Here is a 15526-nt window from a genome sequence, read left to right as displayed (position 1 = left end):
TTTCTTAAAATTTTATTTGCAAATAAAGGAAATAACGAGTAAACGAGTACTCTAGAGCTTTTATGTCGTCGTCGTATATAACTTGAAAAATACATTGAAGAATGTCCATCTCTTTCTGTACCACCTGTATTGAAAATATTGATGAATTAAAGAATTGCATTGTTGCACATTGATAAATAGTTCGAAAAACTCCTCATATGTTTTAGCACATTCGCCAATCAATGCGAAGAAGAACAGAGCATGTGCTGCAGTAGGAAGTGAACATTTTTAACAATAGATATGTATTTGTTTTTCTTCATGAAATAAAGAATATATTTTTTAAATGTACGTTTTATTTTCAATCACCCTGTATTCTGCTATCATATCTCTCAAACTGCTAAATTATCAAATTATGGGTGGGTCCAATGTGGTTTTTGATACGCTCATTTACTCTGCGAGGTAAAGATCATCAACAGTATCTTGAAGAATCTGATTCCAAGCTTTTTAAATCAGAAGTCGAAAATCGTGTAGATTGTTCGGAGAGTGAAATAAATTACTAAGCCAAGTACCAATTACGTCCCACATAATTGGCGACAAATTTGACGACCGAGTAGGCCATGTAAATATTTTCTTGTAGGTACTCTCTTTTTTGGGGAAGTATCTTTCTGAAAAAGTGGTTTATTTAACCCCATTAGACAAGTTATCGCAACAGGCTCCCAGTATATGAGTTACTTCAGTTACTTCAACACAGTTTGAACGTCCACGAATAGGTTTACATAATGAAAAGACAGAATAACATCTAAGGCCGTATTTGAAAAAAACAAAATGGTGCTCTCAAAAAATTAATAATACATAGTATGCAAAAAAAAAATTAGAAAATCATTTTGCAATTATTGAAGTGGATGCTGCAACTCTTCCAAAATTTATGGAATTAGAGAGTATATTTATGAAATGGGGTGAATGCAGAGTCAACGAAGGTGGAAACGTAGTAAGATGCTACAAGTGTAGAGGTTTTAGCCATCACAGTAACGAATGATCATCGAGAAGCAGTGCCAGAACAATCCTCTTTGTTTAAACTGCACAAAAGTAAATAAAGACTTGCCTTTAACGATGAATTATTGAAGATTTAATTATTCACGTGAAGTTTATGAAAGACAAGTGCCATTACCTAGCAAAAAATAAAATTCGTTATGAAATTTAGCAATTTAGTGTAATGATGACGGTAACAATCAAACAAACGTTAACCTTTTATATAATGTAACCTTGAGGTGTGTTGCGAAAAGAATAAATTTTGTGGAATGTGTTTTTCCGAACATTGGCTCAGTAATCGTCCCCATGATCTCTTCCACTCCCTGTCTCCAGAACTTACGGGGTCTACCTTTTCTTCGTCTATTTGCCAGGATGCATCATAAAATCTTTTTTGGCCATCGTTGGTTATTCATTCATCGTGGGTATCCATACTAGATTAATTGTCGATACTCTATTTTATTTGTGAGATTATCTTTGCTGTTAGCTCGTTCTCTTATTATTTCGTTTCTTATGCGATCTAAACAGAAGATGAATGCTCGTATAAAAAATCCATTTTTACTGTTTTTAACTTGCCTCATTTGCTTTGACCGTAAGATAGAAATTATGTTTTGGATAAGTATTCGTCCTTAGGTTACTAGACTGCTTAACTTCCCTAATCGAATGATGATAGTACTTTCACAGTAGTATTTTTTTGCCAGATTCCTACACCTCAGGGGAACCGGATTTTATGTGTTTATTCTGCTGCACCGTCCTGCACTCTGGCTATAGGGCGCAGCACTATGTGCACCCCATGACGCCGCAATAGGTGGAGAAAACCGAGAATCGCTGTGCTTTGGTTACTATAGGCCTTCAAATCAAAGTGGAATTGGCCCTGCAGGAAGGGATGCTCATCCCTCATGAAGGATTGCTTCATACCGTTGATGACTCCGATAATAATCAGAACAACTAACCTGGCCTCATATCCCGAATGCAACGTTCGAAGCTCGAACATCAGATCCTGTTTTTTTTTTACCTCTTTTTGACATCTTTCCCGCCCATGTTCGTTTCTGCGGGGCAGGAAAGCTGAACGATCTTGATGGTCTTGGCTCGAAGGTCGAAAAAGACGATATCCGACTTAGTCGTCGAGATGTGTCTGGTCGTGGGGAATGCGTATACTTTCAGTAAATTCGGCATTCCACACCCTCCACAACAGACTTGATCTCCCCTGACGTCCACGGCAGGACGGGTGTCAAGGCATATCTCCGGTTGTAATTTGTAATAAATTACCAACATAGTCGCATTATGCCGCATCATTTATAAGCCCGGTACAAGAAGGGCACGCTGATGCAAATGAATCAGCGTCTAAGGACTCTGAGGATGTTTTACACTCACGGCTCACGGCACAAGCACAGACACAAGTTTAGTGTTCTGTATTGACTGTTTAAGCGCAGCTTATCGATAGGCGAGCATGTTGAAAACAAGTCCTTCGTGATGTTGCACTTTTTTTATCAGTAATGTCTTTTATTGCAGCCAGTAACTGCTTTTCTTGAATCATTATAACGACCAATAAGGTTTTATAACTTTAGTACTTACATATTTATGATTATCACTTTTTTATTTCAAAGAAAAAGAAATCATTTGCTGATTAAAACAATAAATTTAATATTTTAAATGTAAATGTAATAAAAGATTGATCTCTATTCTTGTTCATAACCTTGATCCACTGTTTTAAAATCGGAGCAAATACCTACTTTCCATTCTTAAAAGGAAGATTAATTTCGTTTTACCCTTGAATGTGGTGCTTAGAATAACTGCCTTTTTAAATGTGAGAATAATTATGATACGTAATGGTTTGAAATGGAAAGAAATTGGAAATTTTCAAAGGTTATTTTGTAAATGTGCAGAGGACAACTTTTAATTAATTGGAACAAATTAGTGTCAGAAACATAAAACCCTGCCTAACGAATAATTATACTGTAAAAAGGCGACACGGCATTGAGGCCGGATTTTATTTAGATATAATTAGGACTATTTTTATCAAGTAATGATATCTAATTCCTTTAAAAGAACTATTTTTTATTATCATTTATTTTTTGCTATTAGCTTTAAAGTGATTTTAAAAATACTGTCCCTCCTAAAAAAGTGAAAAAGTGTGAAATGTATTTTCACAAATTAAATCTCTTAGATCGGGTGAGATATCAACTTGGTTTTTGCTTACAAAAGTTACCCACACAAGTGCTTAGAAGTCAACTAAAAAGACGACCTACCTGCCTTTGAAAATAAACAAAAAAAAGCGCGGTTTACTTGACCACAAATTTATTTCTCTCATTACGTAATATTATGTACAGGTGTACCTATCTGAAACACGACACTAATTTTAACTAGTGGAAGAACTCGCCAATTTATGAAACTTTTCTCTAAGCATAAGTAACATAACATTCTGCAAAATTCGCAAAAGTTTTTCAAGATTTTTTTATCCCCCAATTTTTACCAAACGAGTCGTTTTGTGTGATTAACTGGTCTCTATTTTTTTGTAACCATGAGAACTTTAATTTTAATTATTTAATTTTTTTTCTGTAACATTGTAACTTTTTTAACAAGGCTCCGTTTCTATCACAACAAAAAATTTTCACCCTTACCCATAGGCGGGTATACATTTTGATGGCTAATTTATTCCAATTTTAAATCAATTTGTAACGCTTTTTCGTAAAACATTCAAATAGAAAAAACCTTTCATTTAACAAGATCTGCTACGTGTTAAAATTAATACATATACGTATTTCAGATACGAGATACAGCCTGTATTTACAGATACATATGTATAATATTTTCCCTTTTTTCCCTATTTTAAATGTGATTTGTGAACATTTTGTGTATATTAGGTTAAGTAAGAGCTTTTCGACACTTCCTGATAGGTTTTGTCCATTTTTTCACAACATTTATGAAAAAATTCAAAATAAATACTTACATTGTTTTGTTTCTTTTGTATTTTTTTTTTGTATTCTTGAAAATAAGTGCCACCAAATTGAATGACACATATTTCAAAATTTGATTTTGTCACCAACAAGAAAAAGGTGCTAAAAACAAAAGAATTTTAATTTTGCAGTACCTAACTCCCTTTCATTTCACTTATGCAGATTTAAAAAAGTAAACTATGCACATTTGTGACAACAGGTGGCATTGATGGCAATATTTGAAACACATCCAACGTCCAACATCCAATGCACATCCACACGAAGGTCAAACTATAAAAGAAACGAGAAATAGTGAGGTTATGCGTCGAATTTATAATAAAACAAGTCAATGAATTAAGTTTAAATAAACCAAAATGGTATTTTACTTTGAAAGTAATGTAGTTTCTCCGCCATCACTCCTTTTTATGGGTATTGATAAATATGAAAGTAAGTTTATATATTACCATTCACAAAATATTAATAAACTAATAATTTGAAGATGAAGATTTAATAAAATGGGGTTGGCCAGAGGATGTATGGTTTCACGTTGATAAGATGTCTTCCGCTCACGTTTACTTGAGGCTGCGGCAGGTGAATTGTTCAAAGAATAAGACATGATTTAAAATTTTAATTTTAGGGTCAAACAATAGATGACATTCCTTCATCTGTTTTGGAAGATGCAGCTCAATTAGTCAAAGCCAATAGCATAATGGGAAATAAAATGAATGATATTGAGGTAGTTTACACCATGTGGGCAAATTTAAAAAAAACACCTGCAATGGAAGTAGGCCAAGTTGGATTCCATAAAGAAAAAGAAGTAAGAAAAATTAAAGTCACAAAACGAATTAATGAGGTTGTCAACAGGTTGAATAAAACAAAAAAGGAGGAACATCCAGGTAATATAATTATATTACAATTATATTATGTAATAAGTTCTGAAAATTTAGATTTTCGAGCTGAGAGGGAGAAAAGAGATAGATTAGAAAGAGAGGATAAAAAGAAAGTTCTAAGAGAACAAAAAGAACGAGAAAAAGAAGAAGAAAAAAGAAAAAAAGAGGAATCTGAGTTAAGAAGTTATAATTCTTTAATGAGTTCAGAAAATATGTCCAAATATGATGATGGTAATGATTCAGATGAATTTATGTAATTATAATGTGTGAGATAAAAGTTAAATACCAGTACACTCCATTAATAATGTACATAATGAATATTTTCTTTTTTTATTTCAAATCAGTAATAAAAGATGTAAAAAGTTTCTGGGTATAGTTACTAAATGAACAATAGATAAAATTAAAGTAGTTTAATATTTACAGCGCTTAGAGAGTCCCTAATCCAGCTAGGATAATTTTTATCTGGATATGCTTCCACCATAAATTTTTTCACAAAATCTGGAAACATATTTGTCTTAATACTTTCTCTAATATCCTTCATCAAACACATTTGAAAAACTACATTATGTTCTGTAAGCAAATGACAAGCCACTGGTAATAATGTTACAATTCCACTTAAATATGCTCTTGTATAATCTCTACAGGTGTTACATGGGCAGTTATCATCTATTGGTCTAAAATCTTTTTTAAATTGTTCTTTTTTCAAATTTAATTGACCTGTTCTTGTTAAAGCACATCCAAATCTCTGAAACTGCCATTATAAGTAAAAATAATACAGTGAATTAAAAATGTTACCGCTGTTCTTGTAGGAAATACACAATCAAACATATCAACTCCCAAAGCACTACAAACAACAAGATCTTCTGCAAATCCAACACCCATCAAATATCTAGGTTTGTCCTTGGGTAAAATATCAGTTGATAAATGAACCATCCTCCAGAAATCATCCTTACTTTCCCCTCCACTACAATTAAAATTTAAATTTTGTGTAAATGGTATACACAAAATTCACATACCTAAGACCACCAATTGCAAAACCTCTTACATCTCTCTGAATGTGGTCTTTTGCACTCTGTTCACGTAAATCATCATAAAGAGTACCTTGAACAATTGGAAATACATTCTGTGAATCTGGTTTTTTGTGAGCTTTTAAACACCTATCAAGCCACCTAGTTGTCCTATAATTAACTATGCTCATTGTAATTGTAATTTAACAGAATGGTATTATTTACTAAAACTAACCTGTGTACAGATTCTTCAATTCTTATTTTATCAGGGTTGGTAGTCTTAACAACATCATCTAACTGCATAATTATATCAGCTCCAATTACATTCTGAATTTCAATTGAATGTTCTGGTGTTAACATAACTTCTGCTTTCTGGTCATTTAAGGACTGAAAAAGCACACCTTCTTCTGTAATTTCAGCTAATTTTAATAAAGAAACCATCTGGAAACCACCTGAATCTGTCAAAAGACAACCATTCCAATTCATGAATTTATGCAGCCCTCCTGCTTTTTCCAAAATTTCAACTCCCTACATACTCAAAATTTTAAAAACAGGCTTGATCATTTTTTAAAATCTCTTACTGGTTTAGTTCCTAAGTGATATGTGTTGGCCAACATAATTTGCAATCCAAGTTTTTCAAGTTGTTCTGGCAACATTCCTTTAAGAGTTCCCTATAATAATAATTTGTTGCAAGAGACAAATGTTTTTTTTTACGTTCATTTACCTGGGTGCCAACAGGCATGAAAACTGGCGTATCAACAACGCCATGCTGCAATATCATGCGACTTGTCCGAGCTTTAGAAGTGTGACATTCTGCCAAGATAGTAAAGATTAATGGACTTTTTGTTGTTGCCATATTTTTTTTCAGTTAGGATAAATGAAACAAACTCGTGTTTACACTGATTACTTGTGAGGTTATATTGACTTTAAAAATTTGACATCACTGTCAAGTCAATACCGCCATCTTTCGACGATACAAACAATAAACCGTTTTTACACTTGGAACGTTTATTTTACATAAAAAAATACAAAATAAAACAACGCATTTAAAAAAAATCACAATAATACTTTAAGCATACATTCATATTATAGAATAATTATTGGGAAAAATACAGTACTAAAAATAAAATAAATTCAACACAATTTTAAATTACATTTCAATAAATTATTTACACAAAATTTTCGAAACTCTCCTCAGAGTCGCTGGTCAGTCTTGAAGAATTAGTACCCTGTATTTGATTCCTACTTTCTACGAGTCGTTCATTACGTCGTTTTGGAGGCAGTCGCAGACGTAAAGCCAACCAAAACTTTTCGTCTTTTGATCTTTCCCAATGAACAACACTTATCATTTGCACTACAGAATTCAAAGTTTCTCCTTGTGAATTCTTCACTTCATTTTTGCAATTTGGCAGTTCTTTTAAAGTTACACAAGTTAATCTAGGTCCTAAAGCTTGCAATTGCTTAATTGCTTGATATATTCCTGCAGTAGTCCAGTCATTTAAAACTGCTGGGGATAATAACGCTATGATCCTACGACTTCTCAAAGCTTCATTTTGTAATTCTCCAAACCCTACAATTAAAGATTAAATTAATAAATGATGGTTTGAAAACATGTAGTTATTTAACTCACAGTAACTGAGATTTAATGGTAATTCTCGCGAAATACATTTATAACCATATTTCGTCTCTAGAGTTGGTATAAGCACTCCTAGAGCTATTTCACTGTCCTTTGGAGAGTATAAAACAAGAACATCGTTTGATTTGCCGTCGTTTTCTTCCACATTGCCAAAGGTGTCTTTGAAACGAACTCTCAAAGGTAAGCCGTATCGTAGATTCAAAACTACGGCCGTCAAACATAAGAACAAAATCGCTGACGAACACAACAAGATTTTTGTTATGGGAATTGGGTTGGGATTTAAATATTCTACTTCAACTGTAAAAAAAAAAAAATAAATGCTATTGTTTGTATGTTGTTATGAACGTTTCTTTACTTTTTTCTTCGACGTAAACTCGTTGCTCTATGCTTTTTCCCGGTTTACTTATTTTACAAATGTATTCCCCAAAATCTTCTTTTTTGACGTTGTCGATTATTAAGTATGTGCCGAAAGTCTGACCATCCTCCCTGAAACAAAAGTTTGTTTAAAAACTTTAGTACCTACGTATATGCCGTTCACGATTATTTTAAACACGCAGGAGGCCGCGATATTTTTTTGTTAGATTGGCGTCAGGTCCTGTCATATGACGTTTCGTTTTTAAATATTCGCATTGTTGTCAATTCCGTCATTAATTTAGTTAATAAGAATTTACCCAGAACTGCCCTACAAATATGTATGTTTCATTTCAATTACAATTTTACGATTATTGTTCCTAATGCGTTCAATTATTTAAAAAATGTAACAACTTGGGAGCAGTGTTCGGTTGAATTATAACCTAAAATAGATTTATTAAGACAAATCACAATACTGCCAACTAAAATGTCAGATTTTCATAGATAGTCCGAATTTGAAATAATCGTGAATGGTTTATATACGTGTTGCAAAAAAACTTTAATGACTATTGCATAAAAAAGTACAAAATGTAATGTTAGATTTGCCAAATAATAATAAAGACAGTTTTATGATCAGTGCGCTTCTATTACATAATCAATTCATCAATTTGAAATGTATTTCATAAAAGGAACTGTAAGATGTAGTAAAAAATTTAACCTCCGAATTGTGCAATCTATTTGTAAACGGATCCCACAGGAGCCTTGAAAGAAAAAGAAAATTTGTACCGATGAAGTAGTATTGATATTTATCATATTAATTTGAAACTGCCAAATTCAAATTGTGCTGTGGATTTTAGATCTATAAATAATTTACCAGAGGTTGAAAAAATTCTAGAAAAAGTTGTATATTTGGAATTAATTAATAAACGACAATAACATTTTCAATATATGTATGTAAATCACTTTGATTGCAGATGTGAAAGCGCCTTGAAAAATTAAATACATAAATGGAAAAAACAGTTAGCTAATCATGATATAACCGGTGTAGTTTTTTGAATCTCAAAAGAGCATTTCAAAACCTAAATACGTATGTAGGTATATCGTCGGCGACACAAGAAAACATCGTAACTCCCAAAAAATCCAAACATGACATTGTTACACATTTGCTCTTTTTTTTTCTAGTACGAAAAACTTGAAAATCACTTTATCATCAATTACATACTTACATTATTTTTTTTTAAATGAACGTGTTTAATAGTTGTTAGTTTCATCTGATTATTAATAATAAACATATCAATGACAAAAGTTGTATCCTGTAAAAATTAGCGTACGGGAGTTACGAGGTTTTCTTGTGTCGCCGACGATATTCTTCTTTTAAGTGGCTTATAAAAATCTGTAACACGCTGGTTAAAAAAAACAATTATAACAGAAACAATTTATAGTTTTTTAAATAACCATTTAAGTGGCCAACAAAGTAACATTAGTATAAACAATTACACAAAGGCGTGTTGACGAAAAACGATACTATCATCCATTTTATACATTAAAAGCCATTAAACGTTGTAAGTATATTTTATTTTCGAAATTTAATATGAAACGAAGCACTCGAGTAATTGAAAACAAAATTGAAGCAAAAATGAAACAAAGCCTTCGTTCAAACAAATAAACATTATAATGCTGGCATCCGTAGCTTTACTCCTTGAGCAAAATAATGCCCATTTTAATCACACAACATAATTTTTTTTAGTTAAATAAGTACAATGCGAAGTCGTCTCAGTCGGGTAATTTTTGTCGGTTTTGTTTTGTGTCTCGATACAATGGTAAAGCACCTGTGTGTTTCCGTACCGATCTCAAAGAAAAAACCCGGCTAATCACTTGTAATTGGTAACGATCTCGGTATGAGACCAATAATGGCGGCTTGTCGGTGGCAAAAACACGACAGAGGAAATAAAACACTGGTAGACCGGTTGTAAAACGTCTCCGTGAGAAAGTCACTCTGCCTCTCCCCTCAATGATGTCTCGCATTGTCTCTATCTTATCCTTTTGTGTTTGATATTATGGTTTCAAGAGTAATTATGAGAAGTTGAATTACAGCGTCGTAAAATGGACGACGTTTACGAGGTCGGTCGTCTACCGAACCGGACCACAAATTAAAAAAACCATATTATTATAACTTTCGATTTTATCGGCTACTGGTTTATTATAAACCAAAAATAAATAACTCGTCCTGTCACCACCGTTCGCCTAACGGTGCATTTAATAGGCTCATTTAAGACATTTTGTTTTCTTCGAAATCGACTTTCCAGAGTAATTGCGACAATTAGTATTGGACATGGTACTCAAATCCTGTTATTAACACAATGCTCGCGTGACAACAAAATCTCGAATCATTTTTGTACCGGCAATTTAGACTATGTGAAGTAATGACTAATGAGGATACTCTCGTAACGAGTGTTTTTATGGCCGTTTCTGACAAATCCTCATTAAGCCGAAAAGGAGCAACGCGCGCCTCACACGGTGCCATCACTTTTATTGTGTTCTACTAATTAGTTGTATCACATAAAATACAGAATCAAGGATATTTTTTTTACAATTTTTAGAATAATTAATGATCTTGCATCGTTTGCCCTCATTCGAGCCACATTAAATATCTTTCAGTGTAATCAATCCGCTGTACCTACCGCAGGTAGGTGACAGCATCAACTGCCGTGCCACAAACAGTATTATCAACTTTAATGGAACATAAATTACACGTTGATAGACACCTGCAAAATAATAAACTCGTAATTAGCGGACCTGCCGCAATTTTAATGCCTTTTCCTCGACACGATTCATCACTATTAAATGTCGTCTCCAGATACGCCAAATCCCAAGTCGAAAGTTACAGATTTTTAATTTTGTGCAAAAAAAAGGTCCAGTCGAAAATTACCGCTACCTTCATAAAAATTGGAACCTCTCTAAACTACAGTAACTTTTTAATATGGTAATTAAGTACTTGCGTACCTAACTGCATCATCAGGGTACCAATTTTTATAAATTCAATAACATCAATTGGAACCACCTCACAACTGTTGTTTCCTCCTACGAGTAGTATCGTTTTATACTGATCTGATTTATCTAACGTGTCTTCGGATGTTACCCACTCGTCTGTATAAAAGTCTTTTTGCTATGTTTTTATATACAAGAGTGAATATGATAGACAGTAATTGCTTCTTCACGTCTTTAATTATCACTACTGGCGGTATGAAAAGAAATTCCAAGATAATGACTATACAATAAGCTTACTGTGTTGCCTACGCGATAAAAAAATTGCATTAATAGATTAAATAGACACCACTTATTAGAGTATGCTTTTACATGATAGTGATTCACATGGTGGTATTTTATTATCATAATTTGGATTTTTTCTTTGTATGATATTAACATTATACTAAAGAAACAAGCGCGAAGAATTACATTATTTGTGTTTAGAACATAAACTGCAGGAAACATAATTTTTCTTCTAAGCAGAATTATCGGTAGTGAAGAAGCTTTTTCATTTCAATTACGCTTTCAAAGAAACAATTAATCAGAAATTAAAGAGTAACAATTTTAAATTGCTTGATCATGTGATGAGATATCGCCCGATGTAAGTTAAATAACAAAAAAGCGGCACGTTACAATTTTAAAATTATGAAGTTGTTAATAACATCGGTATGTATGCATATACATGTTGGTCGGCGATTAAATACATATGCTTGAAGAAACACAGAACGCATGCAAGTCGAAATTATTTCCGCAATGTGCTAACGTTCAAATAACGAAAATGATTAACATACTTCCCAACAACAGGCAGAATTATTTAAACATTTTACGATCACCTATAAATCCGCATACGAAATAAAATTATAATTTCAACTCGTTTGTAATTTTAGCGGCGTCAGGAAGGATTTGACAAAAGGTAAGCAACCGAACTGACGTAAATTTTTACGTGTCAAAACTATATTAGTCCTTATACAATCGTTTGATTAGACAACCCACAAAAACCGGATTGATTGGAAAACCCAATTCAGGCATGTGTATCAATACGCAATGAGAATACCAAGATTTGTTCATTTACTCAACCACGTGTTCAAGCAAAGCAGTTTTTAATGTATTTATGTTTAAAATATACAAATGAAATATAATGATGGTTTCTTAAACGGATAACCGTTGAAATTCTAGTTTAATAAACATAAAAGCACCGACTTGACTGGTCGTCTCAACAGTTGCGATAACCATCAGACTATAAAAAGTGCCGCGCTCGTGATAATTTATAAAATAATTTTTATTATTTATTAAAGGAAGTAAAAAAGCACTAGAGATATATCTTGCTATTTTTTTTTTTTTTGAAATGATACGGTCATAATAGCCACATTTAGTTCCACAACAATTACCATAAAATATTCTACCGAATACCACCAGCGATTTAAATTTAGCTAAATAAAAAAAAACCTTCAACTTTGTCATCTTGTATGTTTTTAGGCAGCATAAAGAATGTTACAGCATAATGAGTATTCCCGTTATGCACTCTGTACTTTAGTAAAGACTGGGCAAAGGATGAAAATAAAATATAGGTATACATTTACCTGCATAAATGTATTAATTTTTTTAATTTAGGAAATTAATTGGCATTTCGATTGTGATTTTTTTTTTTGAAACAATGAACACAAAATGGCTAAACTAGAAGTGAAGAACTGTAACCTTCCAAAATTAGGGTTGCACAATCAAATGTTTTAGAGATTTTTTTCGTGTTACATCATACAACGTGTCAATATAAAATCGATTACTTATAAAAATAATTATGCTTGGAATCGACGTTCCAGGAATAAAACGTTAATTAAGTTTCCTACGGTAATTAACAGGATATGCGAACCGTAGTAACGGGACTCTTCATACAGTATGCATCTTCTGAAAACATAAAAGGATAAAATTACCTGGAAATTTTTTCCTGCCTCACTCGAGGTTTATCATCTACAGTGCCATTATGCCCTGACTTGCGCCACACAGCCTCATTGTGTGCATCTGGTAGATCCACTCGTCCTGTAAAAAAATTCAATCAAACGTCTCTCATCAATAGTAACAAAGGGATTTTAGATTAAATCGGATGAGACTCCTTAGAAAAGTAACCAGTGTAAAAATTTTGTTTGTATGGTCTTTGTGGCAGCCTTTTCCTGGTTATACACGTTAATCATCCGAGTTCAGTATCATTTTTAATCTGTAAGGACTCTATTGTCATCATTTCCGAGATACTGAGTGTGAATACGTTTTGTTAACAACATTTCTGGTTAGCAACCTAATTAACAAAAGTGTACCGTGAAAAATGGTAATTCCATGGAGCTGGTTCAATTGAAATTGAGGAATCAGGCTTTTATATTACGTATCTGTATCAGTATTCATGGTAATTAAGTATCGGTAATTCCCGGATATTATAGATTAATAAAATTACCTAAAAAACCGCGTGGGCTCTTACTTACCAGCAAAGGCTTCGCAGAACAGTCGAAGATTTTGTCCCAAGGGTATTTGAGAATTTTGTGATACGTATGTAATTTTGGGGTCGTCAGGAATTTTTTCTGTAAAAAAATATTAACGTCATGAATAGATTTCGATACCTACAATGAGTCAATACGATGTATTGTGTTGGCAAATTGTGATACTTTTATTATTCACCATGTGGTATATGGATTCAGAATTACGAAACCAAACTATTGGGCCGTTTCTTCTGTGATTAATGACCCATGTTACCAAGAAATTGCAAATTTATCTACCACATGTTTTTGAGCTGCAGAATCCAATTTGATTTTTATTCGTGTGGTTAAGATTTTCGTGAATCGAATACTTACAGGATCTCGTCATTTTTCATTCAAATTCACTCCAACATTTCTGAGAATACTCCATGTGATGAAATGTTTAAATTGAGATTGTTTATCTTTAATATGTACAGTAGCGGCAATCGCTTTGAAGTGGTCTTTCAATTAAGGGTAATCTGCCCACTACGTGTACCCTTTTTAAGAGCTTCAATTATGAGACCTCTACATGTCTAATACGTAACATAAATCTTACAGAAAACGAAATCGTTTTTACAATGCGGCCCCCTTTTCGACATATTATTCCTGTGCGGCCTCGCGCGAGTGTTCAGTAATTTAAATTAGTTATTGACCTTATGGACTACCGCGACTGCAGTCCAGGGGCGTAAAAGCGAGATGTGGCATTCAAAATATTAAAAAAAAACCCTAAAGTGCATCAAATATTTATATGTACATATATAGTTCCTCATTAAGGGTCTTCAAATTTGAAGAGAAAGGAGAAGTAAATAAATTCGTTTGCTTTTTTTCCTTTCAGTAATTCATTCTTTCGTTTTCATTTTAACTGTAAAAGCTCATAATATTCCTTCATGCCATCGCAGAATCCTGTAAAGATCTTGACTCCATTGGGCATCCGCAGGCACATGTTCAGAACCGCCGAATTAGCAAATATAAATTATAAATCAGTAATCAGCAAGATTTTTCTTGTATGATTTTTTCTTTTGAAATTTCTTACGAGGGCAAAATTACATATTATTTTTTTTTATTCTAAGCCAAACACTCAGTGTATGCTGCCACAAACAACATAAATTGTGGGAATTTTCAAACAGCTATTCAAAAATACATACATTTTTAGTTTATATCGGGTGTCCATTTAAATTCCACCTCAAAGTTGGCGTTGAGGAGTCGATTGTTAACGCGCCACTCGTCAGTCTGCAGAGTAATCACATAAACAACGCAAAGAGTGAGGTTAGATTTAAATAGTGACCCGTAATTCGTGGTGCGTTCAGAATCGACTCTTCAACGCCAACTTGGAACTTGGAGGAAAAACTTAAATAAACACCCGATACTTTTATGTGAAGTTGTCAAATGCCAAGAGACTTTAGACTTTTAAATGTCCAATCCTTCTTTCAAGCGTCGTAGATCAGCATTTTTCAGTAAAATTTACGAAATTCCTGTATTGTTTGAGCAATTCTTCGCTCATTTCCATCAAACAAAAATTTCATCCGAAACCTTTTATACTAGGCAAGTTGTCATGGTTCCTCCGCGTCGACGCTTTAATGCAAATTAATCAAACCCCAGCTGACAGCTCGAGCGCTCCACAAAACGAAATCAATAGTAACCGTTCCAATTTTTTGCACGGAACTTCGTTGAAACGGTATTCGATTACTCGCCTCCCCCGGAGGTGAGTTTCGCTCGACGAATCCCAAACGAGCGCTCGAGCGAAATCAAAAAGAATAACCAAGGATCGGTCGATTCATGCTTGGTCGGTTTGTGTGGTCGTCACTTTGCCCACAACATGAACTCACTTCGTAATACGATTTGCATGTTGAAACTGTTGCATTTGTTGCAAAAACACCGAACATGGAACGCAATTTGTGGGCACCTGCCACAAGGAGTCGCGTGCTTATTCCGCGAAAGCTTCGCCCCCGCTGCGCGGCCACCTGGACTGGGCGCGCACCATACATATCATATCTGTCGATGCTTCGCCGTCACTATAATTATCTCGTTTCACATGTTGGGGAACGCATGCAAAGTAAAATATGAAGTAAGGAAAAAATACTACACCCTAAATGCTTAAAAAAACTTTCAAGTTAATTTTCAAAAAAAATCCAAACTGCAGTGGCGCGAATGTGGTCAACGACAACTTGAATGGTCG

The 15526-nt window shown here is 33.6% G+C and overlaps 3 protein-coding genes across 3 annotated transcripts in view; 1 reads left to right on the top strand and 2 right to left on the bottom strand.

Moving 5' to 3' along the window:
• Positions 1 to 4192: 4192 nt before the first annotated feature.
• Positions 4193 to 5196, top strand: LOC138130115 (coiled-coil domain-containing protein 25). The gene is made up of 4 exons (XM_069046490.1): positions 4193 to 4388; positions 4441 to 4532; positions 4579 to 4837; positions 4889 to 5196. The coding sequence occupies exons 1-4, from the start codon at positions 4316 to 4318 to the stop codon at positions 5086 to 5088; spliced, it is 624 nt and encodes a 207-aa protein (XP_068902591.1). The 5' UTR covers positions 4193 to 4315; the 3' UTR covers positions 5089 to 5196.
• Positions 5146 to 6704, bottom strand: Tgt (tRNA-guanine transglycosylase). The gene is made up of 6 exons (XM_069046487.1): positions 6563 to 6704; positions 6420 to 6509; positions 6074 to 6366; positions 5848 to 6009; positions 5627 to 5795; positions 5146 to 5576 (listed from the first exon to the last, which is right to left on the bottom strand). The coding sequence occupies exons 1-6, from the start codon at positions 6692 to 6694 to the stop codon at positions 5232 to 5234; spliced, it is 1191 nt and encodes a 396-aa protein (XP_068902588.1). The 5' UTR covers positions 6695 to 6704; the 3' UTR covers positions 5146 to 5231.
• A 122-nt stretch (positions 6705 to 6826) lies between these two features.
• The window catches only part of LOC138130112 (X-linked interleukin-1 receptor accessory protein-like 2), a 28395-nt gene continuing 19695 nt past the window's right edge, over positions 6827 to 15526 (bottom strand). Inside the window, exons 3-7 of the mRNA XM_069046486.1 lie at positions 13321 to 13416; positions 12781 to 12886; positions 7830 to 7960; positions 7469 to 7771; positions 6827 to 7408 (exon numbers count right to left, since the gene is read on the bottom strand). Of these exons, the coding sequence (XP_068902587.1) occupies positions 7008 to 7408; positions 7469 to 7771; positions 7830 to 7960; positions 12781 to 12886; positions 13321 to 13416 (1037 nt within the window). The 3' untranslated portion in view covers positions 6827 to 7007. The remainder of the gene's footprint in view (positions 7409 to 7468; positions 7772 to 7829; positions 7961 to 12780; positions 12887 to 13320; positions 13417 to 15526) is intronic.

Source organism: Tenebrio molitor, chromosome 5 (assembly GCF_963966145.1).
Source record: "Tenebrio molitor chromosome 5, icTenMoli1.1, whole genome shotgun sequence".
Lineage (NCBI taxonomy): Eukaryota > Metazoa > Arthropoda > Insecta > Coleoptera > Tenebrionidae > Tenebrio > Tenebrio molitor.
This window is presented reverse-complemented; position numbering and strand designations above follow the sequence as displayed.

Excerpts from the sequence above, each read along its gene's own strand:
- LOC138130115 (XM_069046490.1), top strand. The coding sequence starts at position 4,316 with ATGGTATTTTACTTTGAAAGTAATGTAGTTTCTCCGCCATCACTCCTT. Across the intron at positions 4,389-4,440 it reads GGGTATTGATAAATATGAAA|ATGAAGATTTAATAAAATGG; the intron begins GTAAGTTTATAT and ends AATAATTTGAAG. Across the intron at positions 4,838-4,888 it reads AAAAAAGGAGGAACATCCAG|ATTTTCGAGCTGAGAGGGAG; the intron begins GTAATATAATTA and ends CTGAAAATTTAG.
- Tgt (XM_069046487.1), bottom strand. The coding sequence starts at position 6,694 with ATGGCAACAACAAAAAGTCCATTAATCTTTACTATCTTGGCAGAATGT. Across the intron at positions 6,010-6,073 it reads ATTGAAGAATCTGTACACAG|GACAACTAGGTGGCTTGATA; the intron begins GTTAGTTTTAGT and ends AGTTAATTATAG. Across the intron at positions 5,577-5,626 it reads TATTTCCTACAAGAACAGCG|AGATTTGGATGTGCTTTAAC; the intron begins GTAACATTTTTA and ends TGGCAGTTTCAG.